Source organism: Athene noctua, chromosome 23 (assembly GCF_965140245.1).
Source record: "Athene noctua chromosome 23, bAthNoc1.hap1.1, whole genome shotgun sequence".
Classification (NCBI taxonomy): domain Eukaryota; kingdom Metazoa; phylum Chordata; class Aves; order Strigiformes; family Strigidae; genus Athene; species Athene noctua.
In genome coordinates, this window is record NC_134059.1 from 5,919,042 (window position 1) to 5,933,225 (window position 14,184).

The 14,184-nt window shown below is 64.2% G+C and overlaps 1 protein-coding gene across 12 annotated transcripts in view; it reads right to left on the reverse strand.

Annotated features, from left to right (window-relative positions):
* The window catches only part of PLEKHA6 (pleckstrin homology domain containing A6), a 46,958-nt gene that overhangs the window by 13,455 nt on the left and 19,319 nt on the right, over positions 1-14,184 (reverse strand). For 5 of the 12 annotated variants that reach the window (XM_074925252.1, XM_074925257.1, XM_074925259.1 and 2 more), the window contains exons 2-10: positions 6,970-7,050; positions 6,482-6,797; positions 6,316-6,388; positions 5,676-5,776; positions 3,242-3,417; positions 2,554-3,042; positions 1,653-2,163; positions 1,125-1,211; positions 276-329 (exon numbers count right to left, since the gene is read on the reverse strand). In XM_074925252.1, coding sequence (XP_074781353.1) covers positions 276-329; positions 1,125-1,211; positions 1,653-2,163; positions 2,554-3,042; positions 3,242-3,417; positions 5,676-5,776; positions 6,316-6,388; positions 6,482-6,784 — 1,794 coding nt within the window. In that variant the 5' untranslated portion in view covers positions 6,785-6,797; positions 6,970-7,050. Of the gene's footprint in view, positions 1-275; positions 330-1,124; positions 1,212-1,652; positions 2,164-2,553; positions 3,043-3,241; positions 3,418-4,314; positions 4,746-5,675; positions 5,777-6,315; positions 6,389-6,481; positions 6,798-6,969; positions 7,051-14,184 lie in introns of those variants that run through there. The other 7 variants (XM_074925260.1, XM_074925258.1, XM_074925253.1 and 4 more) reach the window with 5 other exon arrangements.

The window sequence follows — 14,184 nt, forward strand, 5'->3', positions numbered from 1 at the left end:
AGCTGCCCCAGCTCCCCCCAAGACCCCCCCCACCGGCTCCAGCACACCACACAGAAGGCGCCATCGGGGGGATTTTTCTGCCAAGCAATGAGCGACCCTACAGAAGGGACGGATGGAAGAAGCAAATCAAAGCCAACTCGTGCTGCTTTAATGCCAAGAAGGATGAGGATGGCTGTTAGGGGAAGAGATGCTGCGCTGGGAGGGGAGGGGATGCTGCTGGGGACAGGGCACACGGGGACGTAAGCAGTGTGAGGCTTGCAGCCAGCTCTGCCTACCTGCTGGTCCAAATACTCTAGGTTTCTTTGCAACTGAAGGTCTAAAAGTTCATCCTACCAGGAGCCAGCAGGCATGCGGCAAGAAACGAACACACAGAACATATAAAAGAAGAAGCAAAGCGGTTAGGTGAGGGCTACGGAAATGCGAAGACCTCTCGGCCGGGGAAGCGAGGAGCCTCCCTGGCCCAGCCGGGAGAGCTGCCGTGGATGTGTCCCGCGGGAGACCCGCTCTGCTCCCGGCTCTCCCTCCCGGCTCCCGGTGCCTCAGAAGAGGCGACGGCCCTTTCCCCGCGTCTCCGGCTAGCGAGGATGGATGGCAGCATGGGTGCTTTATGGTAACACGTGCTTCTCCCTCCTCCAGCAGCCGGTCCTGCCCCGCAGTTTGGGGACCGTGCTTTGCGGGGGTCTCAGCCCCCTCAGCGCTTCAAGGGGAAACACAACGCAGGAAAAAGCAGCAGCTGTAGCCAGAAGTGAGGAAAGCAAGAGGGGGAGAGGTGCAGGGTGTGTGCCAGCCTCAGCCAGGGACCACCCTGCAGGGGGATGAGCCCAGCCCAGCATCACAGGGCGTATGGGGGTCCAAGGGTGTCCCAGTGCCCCCGCGACCTGGGGGCTGCAGGGCAGGAACTGGGGGCCTTGCCATGAGGGTTTTTTCCTTTGGGCACAGCTGGTAGGGACCAGAGACACCGACCTGCCCCATACCAGCCCAAGTCTGACGCCCAAAGCTGCCCCTGGAGCGGTTCCTCCTCAGCTGTCCGAGCAAGAAGCCCCCGAGCTGATCCACCTTCCTGGGGGGCTCTGTGCACCCCAGTCCGCCGGGGCTCACCCCGCTGGTGCCAGCAGCGTACGTACCATTTTGTCGTGGACGCTGGGGGATGCCGGGTAGTGGTACGGATACATTCCCGCAGGCATGGGCCGTCTGTCACCCAGATAGTCGTACTGAGAAGAGAAGGAGCCCCCCCACCCCAAAACCAGAGACACATGAGAGGTGTGTGAGGCAAGGGCAGCCCCCAGCCCCGGAGCAGGGTCAGGCCTGGTTTTGGGGCACGCAGCAGCGAGACAGGGACACCAGCACTCCCTGCTCGGGAGCACATCACTCGTGGTGGCCCCGAGCACCCCATTCCCCTCCTGCCCCATCTCTCTGAGCTCCCGGCAGCCAGGAGGGAACAACCACGACCTGGGCAGCTTTGCAGGATGGCAAAGGGGAACCTAAAGCCATCAGCTGCTGCACACCATGGACTTGGTGGCATTTCGAGGCCAGGCTGTACATGCTAAGGGGACAAGCTGCGCCGCAGCATCCCTGCCCTGACACCCCAGACACCCCCTGACACCCCTGCCCCCTCCAACCCTATGCACCCCAGGCACCGCCGGGGCATTTACCTTTGGAGAACTGATGGATCGCCTCATCATGAAGGTGGCGGGGTCGGCGTAAATCTCATCCCCCCGGGGCGGCAGCCGCTCGAAGCGGGCGCTGGGCGAGCGCACCGGGGAGTAGACCCGCGCCCGGGTGTAGGAGCCCTGGCTGGGCGAGCGGGGCACGGAGCGGGAACGGGGCTGCAGCGACATTCGTCGCAGAGAGCCCGAGGCTGCATCCACCTCGTCCAAGTAGGTCGGTTGCCTCCCAGGACCGGGTAGCCAAAGTGGGACGTCTTGCCTGCCAAAACCGGGGTGCTCTTTCCAGTCACGGAGCTGGTAGGTGCCCCCGTTGCGGAAGGAATGCCGCTTGTCCTCCAGCGCCCAGGGCGGGCTCACCCGCTCGTAAGCGGGCATGGAGCAGATGCTGTCGGGGCGCACCCCGGGTGGGTAGTACTGGTAGTCCTCGGGGTACTGGGGCGAGTAGGGGGAATAGTAGTCGGGCACCCGGCGAGACACAGGGTAAAACCTGGTGGGGCTAGAGAGAAGAAGCGAGCCATGAGAGCCAGGCTGGTGGCCAGGCAGTGCCCCAGCCCCTTGCTCTGCATCCAGGGGGGCTGGTGGGCAAGGACAGGCTTAGAGCAGGTAGCCCTGCCACCAGCATCCGAAAAGCTGGCTGGCAACCATCCTCCCAGGGACCTCAGGGTGGCCTCCCCTCCAAAATTCATCCTGTTCAGCTTTTTGGGGTGTCCTACACACAGCTCAGAGCTGGCAGATGTGGACAGCAGAGAAAGAAGATTTTCTGACCCCAGGAGGGGAGAAAGTAGATGGGAAGGGGAAAAACATTCCTAGAGAATCACCTGAGGGGCAGCAGGAGAAAAGGAGCAGGACCCCTCTCTACCCCTGGCCAGCCCCCCGCAGCCCTCACCTCCGCAGCTCCTCGGAGGGCACGGCCCCCCGGCGCGAGTTCACCCACTGCTGCAGCTGCGTCATCGAGCTCTTGCGCTGGGCGATCTTCTCGGGGTTGGTGCGGGGGGCAAAGCCCCGGCGCTGGGCCACGCTCTCCCCGTCGGGCGGGGGGTACGCGGTGCTGCCGGGGCGGCTGGGCGAGGAGTAGGGCCAGCCGTTGGGCTGCGGCGGCCGCTCCACGCTCACCGGTACCCGGGGTGCCTCGGGGTAAGGACTTCCAGGTTCTGAGGGCATCTCCTGCCCGGCAATGCCGTTGACTTTGGCCAAGGGCTCCTTCTTGCTCTCCATCCTCTCTGACTTCCTCTCGATCTTCTCCGAGCCACGGCCGTCGCCTTCGCCCCGGGTCTTGGCGTCGGGGTCAGCTTTGGGGTGCTCGCGGTGGGTGGTGTTGCAGTGGTGGTGGTGGTGTTTGCTGGGGGGGATGTTTTCAGAGTCTGGCTTCTCATGCCTGGGGAGGTGCCGAGACAGGAGGGGAGGGTTACACCTTCCCTTTGCAATGCCCCTGGGGTGGCTGGTAACGTCCTGTCCCACCCTCAGCCTTGGGGGGCCAATGCTCCCCCAAATCCACTCTCCAGAGGGACCTTCCCCACGATGCACATCTCCTCCGCCCCATCTCCAAGAGGCACGGGGAGACGGCGGGCACTGACCTCTGGGTCGGGGGGATCTGCACCCGGGCGGCTTCGCCCATGGCTTGGATCCAGGATTCCTGCTCCTCCGTGTTCTCGGCGCTGAAGAAGTAGGTCCGGATGCCAGCGTGCTCGGCCTGGGGAGACAGGGACTGCTCGTTACTCGCCGGCATCTCCTCCACCCAGCACACCGTCACCTGCAGGGAGGCAGAGAAGAGGGGAAAGAGACACACAGGAGGGTGAGAGCTCCATTTCCACCCTGGCACAAGATCCTGCTGCCTCAGGAGAAGCCAGACACGGTCCTTCCCCCCTGCCCAAGGCTCGTGGCCACGTGCATCCTCAGAGGGCACCGAGCGGGAGGAAGGCTCTGCAGAAAGAGCCAGCGCCGGCCCTTGTCCCCTTACAGGGGATCCCCCAGAGCCATAATTGCCCCGTGGTCACCCCTAGTGGTGCTCAGGACCAGCCCTCCCCAGGGCCGCAGTGCAGAGGCTGCTGCATCCCAGCACCCAGCGGGTCCCCGCGGGGTGCACGGGGCCGGTGAAGTGTCCCCACGTCCCAGCAAGAGCGGCAGCGCCGGAGGGAGCAATATATCCATGCAGGGTTAGGGGGAAGGTGGCTTCTTGGCCCAGACAACATTTTTGGGGAAAAAGGTTCGCTTTTGGTCCAAGATGTCAGGGCTCATTCTCCACCTGGAAATAGGTCTGGCTATTTAGGGCCTTTTCAAAGCTTCCACCTTCTCCCTCTATGGAAAGGAACGGGACATGGTGAGGAGGCAGAAAAGGGAGAAAGGAGGAAGTTTTTCTCCCTGAAAGATTTTCAGGGCTCAATGTATTAAAAAAATAAAATTAAAAAAAAAAAATCGAGGTCTTTAAAACCCTCCCTTGGGTTTCCATCTTCCCCTTCCCCAGAGCATGCCGCCACCGTGCCCAGCCGCGGGGTCACCTCCTGCCTCTAAAAGCTCCACAGCCAGAGCAAAAGATCAAACCAAAGAGATTCATCCCTTGGATTAGTGCGAGCAGGGTGCGCGGAGCATGCCGGCAAGCCTGGGGGTCCCTCACCCATCCGCATGCATCAGAAACACAAGAAGGTACTACCTAGGTGGTGGCTGGGTGCTGGCGTGGCGGATGGGCACGAAGAGAGACCTCCTGTCCGGGGATCCTCGCCCGCGGAGAGAGGAGGAAACACAGACACGGGGTCAAGCTGCAGCAGGGCGGGAGTGCGGGCGCTGCAGCACAGACCTCTCCTGGCCATCAGGACTCTTTTTACCCTTCTCTGAACAAAACCATCCCCCCAAACCCTCGTGTGCCGATGGGAGGGCAGGCCCGCACCGGCAGAGCTCGGTTTGCGGGCAGCAGCTTTGCAAGGCTCCTTCCCCACCAGTGCCACAAGCTGAGAGACACATTTTGGCATCTCCAAGCCCCTTCTCTGCTCTCACTTGCGGAGACACCCCGTTGGCTGCAGGAGAGCCCATGTGTGGCTTCTGGTTGGCGCTGCCGCTTGCCAACGCTCACCCCTAAATCAGCTGGTGGCTTAAACGCAAGTTTAAGGGTGGCAGCTACAAAAATCCGTCCTTTAATAATGGAAAAACTCCTCGCAGTGCCCTGCAGGGACCCCGAGCTCCTGAGGAAGGTGAACGCTGGGTTTCGGCACCAAGTACAGGAGTAGAAGCCAGGCCGTGCATTGGTCCCTCGGCAAGCGAGTGCTAACGAGACCATGGGCAGCACACGCAGTTGTGTTGGTGAAGCCAAAGGTGCCCGGTGATGCCAACAAGTGCCGTGCGGTGCCAGGGAAGCTCAGCCCCTGCTCTGAGCAAGGGAGAGCCAAGATCTGTGCCGGGGGCAGGTGTGGGACAGCCCCGGCTGCAGCAGCCGCCCTCCGCCTCTCCAATACCCATGGCAGCGCAGGCTGACGAGCAGCGACTCGTTCCGAGCTACCCCCTTGCAATTACATTTCCCTTTCCTCTGCACGCCAGTCAAAGCAGGCTTAAAAAAAAAAAAAAAAAATTGGAGCTGGGGACACCTCTCTCTGTCTGGCTCCGGGAGTGCTGCCGAGAAGTGCCGCAGCGGCCGGGGGCGGGGGGGACAGGCTGGCCGGGATCAGCGATGCGGAGGGGAAAGTGGGGCAGGGAGAGGGCCAAGAGCACCGCCAGCGAGGGCAGCACTGCTGCTCACCCTGCACCCAGCACCCCCCCGGGATGGGGGGCAGCACCGCACCCCAAGAGGCAGAAGCTGATGGCCTTGGAGATGCTGCTTTGCCCCACGCGTGCCTCAGTTTCCCCAGCAGAAGGCACATGTGCATAGCACAGGGTATCCCTGGCGTGTGGGGGGGTTACTGCCATCGCCCCTCTCCCCAGCTTGCTCTACACCAAGAAAGCAAAAGGAGGGAACAGCGGGGCCACCCCAGTGCTGTCCCAGCGCTCGGTCCCCTCCGAGCCCTGGCACAACCAGGCACTGACCTTGAACGTGTGCTTCCTGCTGATGTTGTCCGAGGGCTGCACGGCGGCCACGCGGAAGCTGAGGAGCGGGATGCTGCCCAGGATGCTCTCCTCCTTCTCGTCTGGTGGGCAAACGTGGCAGGGGGTTGGTTACACACACAGAGGGGCTGGGAGCCCCAACTGCCCCCCAGCAAAGACCCACGATGTGCTGCGGGGACACGCCATGGCCCCGTGCCGCGGGTGGGCAGGCGGGCAGGGCACCTGTGGGAAACTGCTGCCTGCCTGTTGCTCACCAGCTCTGCCGGGCTCGCACAACAGCCTGCTCAATTATTCATGCCCGCCCTCGGCTGCGCTGCCAGGGCTGAGCCCAGCAGAGCTGCCAGGGAAGCCGGGGAAGGCGCCTGTGTTAACCCCTCGGGTCCCCAGCGTGGTAAACAAAGGGGTGCCGTGCGTGGCCACCGCTCCCCGGCGTGGCTGTCACCTCCGGACCCCTTTGCCCACGCTGGCAAAACAGGCTCCAAGCCTGGGAACAGCCCAGGTTTGCACAGAGGCACCCAGCTGGTGGCCACTGGGTCCCGCTGTGGCTGGTGGCCACCAGGTCCTGCTGCGGGGGGGCACGAGTGGCTGGGGGGGCACCCAGGGCGGGCACACGTTGCCATACCTTTGTAGTAGAAGAGGCAACGATCCACCAGCACGAACCAGCGCTTGTTCCACTGCTTCACCCCCGAGCTGGCCTGCGAGAGAGGGGTGGTGAGAGCAGCACCCACCCGGGGAGGGGATGGCACAGCCCCGGGGGGGGCCACCTGGCATGCTGGGGGCTCGGGTACCTGTTTGTAGAGCCAGCCGCTTTTAGTCACGGCGGCGTTGGGGTTCCTCTTCATGGAATTGGAGCGCTTCCCGAAGGCGATGCCCTTGCGGGAGGAGCGCGAAGCCTGCAGAGGGGGAGAGGAGCCGCTCAGTCCCCGGGGGGGCTCCTGACACCCCGTCTGTGTTGCTGTCTGTCGTGCTGCACGGCTCCGGGCACCCACCCGGCCTCCGGGGCGCTCTGGGGGCACCTCCGACACCATGGCGTGGTTGGAGGGCTCGCTGGGGATGGTCGCCGGTCGCTTGTTGCCCGTTTTGCTTGACATGTCCAAGGTCGGTCTGTGGCACAGGAGGAGAGCTGAGTCAGCAGAACCGCATTTCTCCACCCCGCAGGAGCTGGCCCCTGGTATTCCCACCCCCAGCACCAGCCCCCTACACCCCAACCAACCTTGGTGCCCCATCACAACCCACTCCCAGAGCCCAAAACCAGGGGAGTCGGGAGCCAACATACTTTTGCAAGTCAAGCCTTGAGCTGTCCTCAGGGACCTGTCCCGTCACTGGGTGCAGGAACGTGTTCCGCCTTTCATTGTGGCTGTGAGAGACAGTGGTGGGGCGGTGGTTAGTGTCCCCTATCCCCGTCCCCCCGGCAGAAACCCATTGCCTTCAGCACCACATTTGCTGCTCCAGCACCCATCCCATGCCTGCGCCTTGCCCCGAGCATCCCCCGCACCCCACTAACCCCACGCTTCAGATCTCAGCACGTTTCATCGTTTTTTTCCCAGAAAGCCATTGCCTTGCTCGGAGCCAAAATGAGGTCTCTGGTGGCTGAGCCCTTGTTACTTCTGCTGGTCACATCCCAGATATTACCATAAACCCCGCTCAGAAGTCGCTGCAGAAGCAGTGGCAGCAATCGTCCATCCTGGGCTGTGCCCGCAGCAACGGCCCCAACGTCATGTCCTCCACTTGCTGATTTTACAGCCATTTGCCAAAACACCTCGAATCAGCGTCACCTGGCCACACAGGGCTGTGCACCACAGGACGAAACATCAGCCCAGGACCCACCAGCACAAGCTGTTGCGGCTGGATCAGGCCCAGCTCAGCCCCAACCCTGGTGTTGCTTCGGTGATGCTGGGGTGCAGCCAAAGGCAGCTGCCCCGGGGGGTGCAGGGCTCCCTGGCAGCACCAGGAGGAGGGAGGCAGGGCTCCCACCAGGCTCGACTGGCAGCATTTGCCACGTCCCTGCCCCATCCCGCAGAGCCGGTATTGCTGGGCACCCTGGCACCTCGCAGCTCCGGCTGGGGAACGCGCTCACATGCCGGTTCCTGGGGTCCCTCGCTGCTGGAGCTGTGTCAGAAGAAAAGACGAGGTGTACCCGAAGACTGAGGGCTTGGACCCCGTCCCCGGGACATCCCTCGTTCCCAGAGCTGCCGGGCACCAGGACACGAGTGTCCCCGGCCACCCGCAAAGCCGACACGCCGACAGCCCGGCACGCTGCTGAACTTCTGCGTGTCAGCAAAACAGGGGAAGTTTGAGCAAGAAAACGCAGCTGCCAAGACCATCCCATCCACACACGCTTCACCCTGAACCTGGGCTCCAGCCAATCTGAAGATATTAACCGCTTTCTGCCCAAAAAAGCCCTGCTGTGAGCTGCTTCCCCTTGCAGGTTCCATCCTGCACCCTGGCACGGATCTGCTCTGCCCTGCCAGCACTCCCCCTTGCTTGGGGTCACCCTAAAAACCTGAGCAATGTGTAGGCACCCCACAACGAGGGGCAGCACTCGCTCCCCCAAACCCCCCAGCACCAGGTTTTTCTGTGCCACGACCGACACGAGTTATCCACGGAGACAGCCTGCCCGGCCCACGCTCCGACAGCACCAAAGGGGGTTTCTGCCCCCCCGGGGCCGGAGCCACTCCCGCACTGTTTGCCCTCGGCAGGTGACTCTGGCGGGGGGTAACACGGCGGTACCAGGGCTGGTCCCAGGCCCCCCCCCGTTATGCTGACACAGGGGGAGGGTGCGAACGCCAAGCAAGCAGCACCCCGACCGCCCCAGCCCTGGAAAGTGGGGGCTGCCAGACCTGTCAGTGCCTGAACCCCAGACGGGGACCCCCCCCAACCCTGCCCACGACGCTGCACCCCAGCTGCTTTGTGTTCCCACGGGCTGGACTCTCCCCCCACCCTGCCGCCGAGCCCAGGACACCCACCCCGCTCTGCAGCGCTCGCCGCGCCTCCTGGCACCCATCCCAGTGCCTCCCCCTGCTCCAAGTCTGCCCCCACCCCCAGATGTGGCAAGACCCCAGAAACGGCCGGAAAACCTCCTTAAAGCACCCCCCCGTCAGCAGCTCCCTCGGCTGACCCCGCTCCAGAAACTCCCGAGTTCACATCTCCTCCCAAGCACTGCAATGCAGCAGCCACTGCCCGGGCTGAGGGTCCCCCACCACCGCCTGCCCACGGCCACCCCCCGGGCCCCCCACCAACCCAACCCGGGGGTCCTACCTCACCCTTCGGTCCGCCCGAAACTTCAGCATGATGCCGGGGCCCTTCCCAGCTCAGCGCCGGCTCCCGGCTCCCACCATGGCAGCGGTGGGCACGGCCAGCCCCGTGCCACCGGCCGCCACGCTACGAGGCGGTGGCACATGCCATGGGGACAGCAGCCCCGCGTGGGCAGGGGGATGCCGGCGGTGGGCGAAGGGTCTCGCTGTCCTTTCCTGGATCTCCCAATCTCCCGAGCCCTGCGCCGGTGGCATCGGCGTTCCCGGTGGCAGCGGTAACGGAGCTGCCGTGGGCTCCGGTGCCGCCGGGGTTGGCGAGCCCCGGTGTGCGGCAGCCAGCCGGCAAGCGACGGGGACAAACAGCTCCCGCTCGCGTCCCCGCGCAGAGGAGAGGCGAAGGGCAGCGCGGCACACGCCGCCTCCCCCAGCCCAGGTGCAGCGTTGGGGAGCAGCTGGAGGCAGGCGAAGGGCGAGAGGGGCAGGAAGGGGGATGGGGGGGCTGCTGGGTCCCCCCCACCCTGGCAGGGCAGTGGTGCACGGGGGGCTGCTCCCCGGGAAGCAGGGGGGGTGTCGCGGCGAGGGAGGCAGCCACGTTGAGATGAGCTCTGCTGCTGCCCTGGATTCACTGCCTGCATCCCTTCCCCCTGCTTCTGTCCCCAAACCATCCCCGTTCCCCCCCCCGCCTTCCCTGCGCCGCCGTCCCTTCCCCAGGTCACGCCAAGAGAAAATCCAAGGGAGCAGGAGGGGCACAAGCACTGACCACCCCGAATAACCCAGCAGCTGCGGCGGAGGGGGGGGCAGGACCCCGCAGGGCATCCAGCAACGGGGCTTCAGCACCCCCAGAAGCCTGGGGAGCCTGTCACATCCCAGCAGATTAAGAGTGGAGGAGCCCCAGGAGCAGGATTCGGGGTGTCCCACCCTCCGCCTGGGCTGGGCACTTTGGAAAGCAAATGCAAATCCATCAGGACTGTTATGATAATGCCTGGGGAGGGCGGGAAGGCAGCGCTGACATTTCAGAGAAAAGCTCCAAAGAAGGAAGCGGAGCACACAAAGCCAGCTGGCCTCCATCACGCCGCGGCCCCGCTCTGCCAGCACCCCGGGACCACCTCGGGATGCTGACCATGCCCCCCCCCAGCCCCCCAGGCTGCTCAGCCTCTCCCCACCATCGCACCGTTCACCTGCTCCCCCAAAAAACTGGGACCCTGAAGTCATGGCTGGGTCAGTCGATCAGTTTGGGGTGAGCTGAGGATGCTCCTGCTCTCCTCAGCTGGTCCCTGCTGGGAGAGTGACAGGGAGCAGCCAGGGATGGGAACCCCGTCCCCGGTGTGGGCAGAGGATGTGCCAACGCAGCGGCTTTACCGCTCCCAAACACCTAAATCCACCCTTTTAGGGCACCCTGGGCTGGAGGAGCTGAGCGGTGCCATCACGGCTCTCCTTGCCAGCTCACCACCAGCCGCCAGCCACAGGGCGAGACACGTGGGCACAAAGAACCTGCCCACCCATGGGCAGCACCAGCCTCGTGCCAGCATCCGCGCCGCTGGCAAACCCACCGGCACCGTCTGTCCCCGCGTCCCCGCAGCAGCGACTCACCCGCTCTTCAATCGCCGCCACCCTCCACAGCCAAGCAGCCGGGGGTCAAGGTCCCCCAACGTCCCATGGGCACATGCCAGCCCTCCGCCGCGCGGCAAGGCCGGTGCTCAGCCGGTGGCAAGGCCACCAGATGAAGCTGTGGCCCCTTCTGAGGACGGCAGCCCCAAGGGACAGCGTGGCAGGGGCAGGAAAGGCGACTCCCGGGTGCTGCAGGAACCCACAGATCCCGCCCGCGGCTGCGCTGGAGGCACCAGCCCCCCCAGTGTGGGGGTTTCACGCCCCGTCACCCCATTTCAGTGGCATGGAGGGCTGTGCCAGGCTCGGGGGCCGCTCTGGGAGCCTTTAACCCGGGTTCAACCCTGGCTTTGCCAGGCCGGAGCAGGCGCCGTTCTCCCGGCACCAGCTGGGCTATTTCACAGTCATTAGTAGCCGGGAGTGGGCAGGGACACGACAGCCTCCAACGCGTGGACACGCTTCAAGGCTCCGAGCAGCAGCTCAGGGGTGGGGGGTCCCCCGGACCTCTGGGGAGAGGCGCAGGGGAGAGGAGTCAGTGCTTTTTGTTGGGGTAAACACCAAAGAAAACCCCTCTAAACCTCCTCCTGATTTTTCATAAGGCTAAGGAGCGAGACAAGGGAATACATGCAATAACTGAAGAACAAAACTTGCTCTCAATGCTGCTTTTCTTTCCCCTCCCCAAAGCTGAAGTTTGCTGAGGGCAGGAGGACAACCCTCCTGGCTCCCCCCTGCCCTTCCACAACCAAAGTCACGGCTTTGCAGCTCTTGCAAACCACGGCTGGGGGGGGACACGTCCCCGAGCAAAGCCAGAGGACCCCCACAGCCACCATGGGTGCCACCCCCCACCCGCAGCACCCTTCGGTGCACAACCCGACCGTGCTGCAGCAGCCGAGGGCGGGAGGGTGAGTGGCTTTATGGCTCCAGATGAGGGGGAAAGAGAGTTAATGCCGCCCCAGCCGGGAAGAAGCAGGTGAAATGGTGACAGGAGGGAGCGATTTCCTGGCACCAGCCCACGCCAGGAGCTCGGTGCACCCAGGGTGACGGCAGCCAGCTCTTGGGTGCGGGGAGCTGAGCCCCCAGCACCCCTCACCGGGGGGGCAAAGCACCGGTGGGTGATGCCAGCCATGCAGGACCCCTGCCCGGCTGTGTCAGGACCCTTCCTCATGGGAAAGGGCACCAGGGGGGCTGGAAAAAGCCTGCTGAGGGCTGGTGTGGGGTGCAGGGGGGGGCAGACAGCAAGCAGTGAGCAGCCAAGCAGCCCCCAAACCCCCCCCCGGCGCACGGCAGACGTCCGTTAATAGGAACCGTTCCTGCACCGCGGCCCTCCCCAGGGTGTCGGGGCTCCCGGCTGTTATCTGGCGGGCGGGAGGAGGGGAGGCACAGGCTCACATCGCCCAGGCGCCGGAGCCTGCCAAGCCCTAAATCCAGCGCAGAGCAGCTGGGCAGGGGGGGCTGTGGGGACCCCGATCGGGGTGCGGTGCCAGAGCCACCGGGCTCCCCTCCGAGCTCTCGCCACAGGCTAACGTCATCCCTCCAGCTCCCGGGCTGGCCGGGTGTCACGGGGATCCAACCGCCTCGTCCTCCCACGCCCCAATCCAAATTTCAGCTCCAGCAGCCCCCTCGCCGCTCCCATCACCCCAGTCCCTCAAGGGGGGCTTGGCTGGGATGGAGGGGTGACGATCCGGGGCTCTGCCACCTCGGGACAGCGGCGGGCAGCGGCAGGAGAAGGCAGGCGGCCAAGGCTGCCTGCAACCCCCCTCCGAAGCGATAATGAAAACCCTTCGTCTGGATGTTTTACCCACGTTCTCGGGGCAAGCATCCAGGCGGCTCCCAAGCAAGGGGCTTGCATGGCCACCGGCCAAACACGCCCTGTGCCTTGGCCTCCTTCCTCTGTTTTTCTAGCCCTTTCTTCACCTCTCCCTCTTCTCCTGAGCCACAGCCCTCTCCTCCGACCGGAGCCCTTGAAAACCCTTTTCTCCCAGTTAACTGCAGCGCTCAGCACCCATGCGAAGGGACGTGGGGTCACCCTGTCACCCATGGCCCCTGCCAGGGGGCTGGCAGAGAAAATCCACCCTCAGATGAACAAGTGCAAATTGTCTTGCAAGGGAAGCCCAGGAGTAAATCCTTTATAATGCACTAATAAACCAGATCCCCCCCACCCCCAGGGCCATCCTGCTCAGTGCAAGTGGGTGCACAGGGCTCAGCTCTGTCCCGCGGGGCCAGCACAGCGCATGCTCGAGATGCAATAGGGAAAAAAATAAAAAAAGGAGAAAATAATTTAAATTAAATTCTGCAGGCACAGCACGAGCGGGTCAGGCGGAGTCGCTGCAGCCAGGGGATGAGTGCCAGCAGCTCGGCTGCTCCAGCATCTCCACGCTGGGCTGTCCCCAGCCCCGGCTCTCTGCCGAGCGAGGCCCTGGGCTGCTCCATCGCTGCAGCTACTTCAACCCCCGTCGAATGACTCAAGCAGGAAAAAATAAAAACTGGCCCTGCACGCTCCCCACGCCCTCGGCAGGGCAGAGCTGGCCGTGGGGCATCCTGTGCCAGCCCCGGCCCTGGCCAAAAGCCCAGGGCACAACCCAGTGGGAAACGCTGCTCGGCATTTCCGAATCGCTCTGGACTTGTAGGAGTTACATGCCAGCCCGGGGAGAGGGCAGCCAAAGGAGAAAAGGTTGCAGGGGAAGAGGAGATGGAGGCAAAGGTGGGATGGAGAGCTGCAAGAAGCCTCCTCGTGCCTGGCCAGGCACTGCCACGGGCTCCTCAGAGCCCACCCGCAGTCCTGGAAATCCCAGCGCCTGCCGGATTTGCAGCCGGATCAACCTTTGGGAAGAAAGCGGCTCGTGGGCACTCAAAAACCAGAGCTCAGCGCTGAGCCGCACGCTGAGGTTTCCCTTGGGCCCATCCCCAGCACGGCAGGGACCAGCAGCCGGTTCTCCACCATAACCTCATCCCTGCCCTAATCCCGGCAGTCCCAACATCCAGCACAGCCAGTGTTTCCAGCACGGAAACTGGGGGGCCAGGAGGCAGCGCAGCGCCCCCCGTGCTAACGACCCCAGGCTCCCGCGCAGGCACAGCCTCCTCCTGCGCCCGGTTCGGTGCCGGCACCGGGGCACAGCCGAGCATTGCCCGCACCCCAAACCATGGGGCCCGCCTGCTGCGCTCCACCTCCAGTGCAGCTGCCTCTGGGACGGGGCCAGGGAGGCAAAAGCAAAGGTTAATTTTGCCTCCTGCTCTCATGTGCCCCAGGAGGGAGGGTGCTGGTCCCCGCAAACTCACACATCAGCTGCCATCGCCATGCCTGGGGCGGGAGCACCCCGATGCCGGCAGGAATAAGCAGCCCCCCCCCAGAGAGCTCTGCCCCACGCGCCTTGGGAGGGTTTTGGCGTGAGACACAGCAGCCAGCGAGCACCGCGGCCAGGCCAGGCTTTACCACCCGCTGCATCCACCCTGCGAGTCCCCCACGGGAGCCTGGCCGAGAGGGAAGGCAGAAAAGCTTGAGCTGGATCCAACTGGGAAGCAGCAGAGCTGCCGAGCCAGGGCAAAGTCCCCAGCAAGGGCGGATGGCGGCTCCCGCACACCCACAACCCACGTGCGACGTCACCGTCGCCAACGCAGCCGGGCTGGCGCAGGAG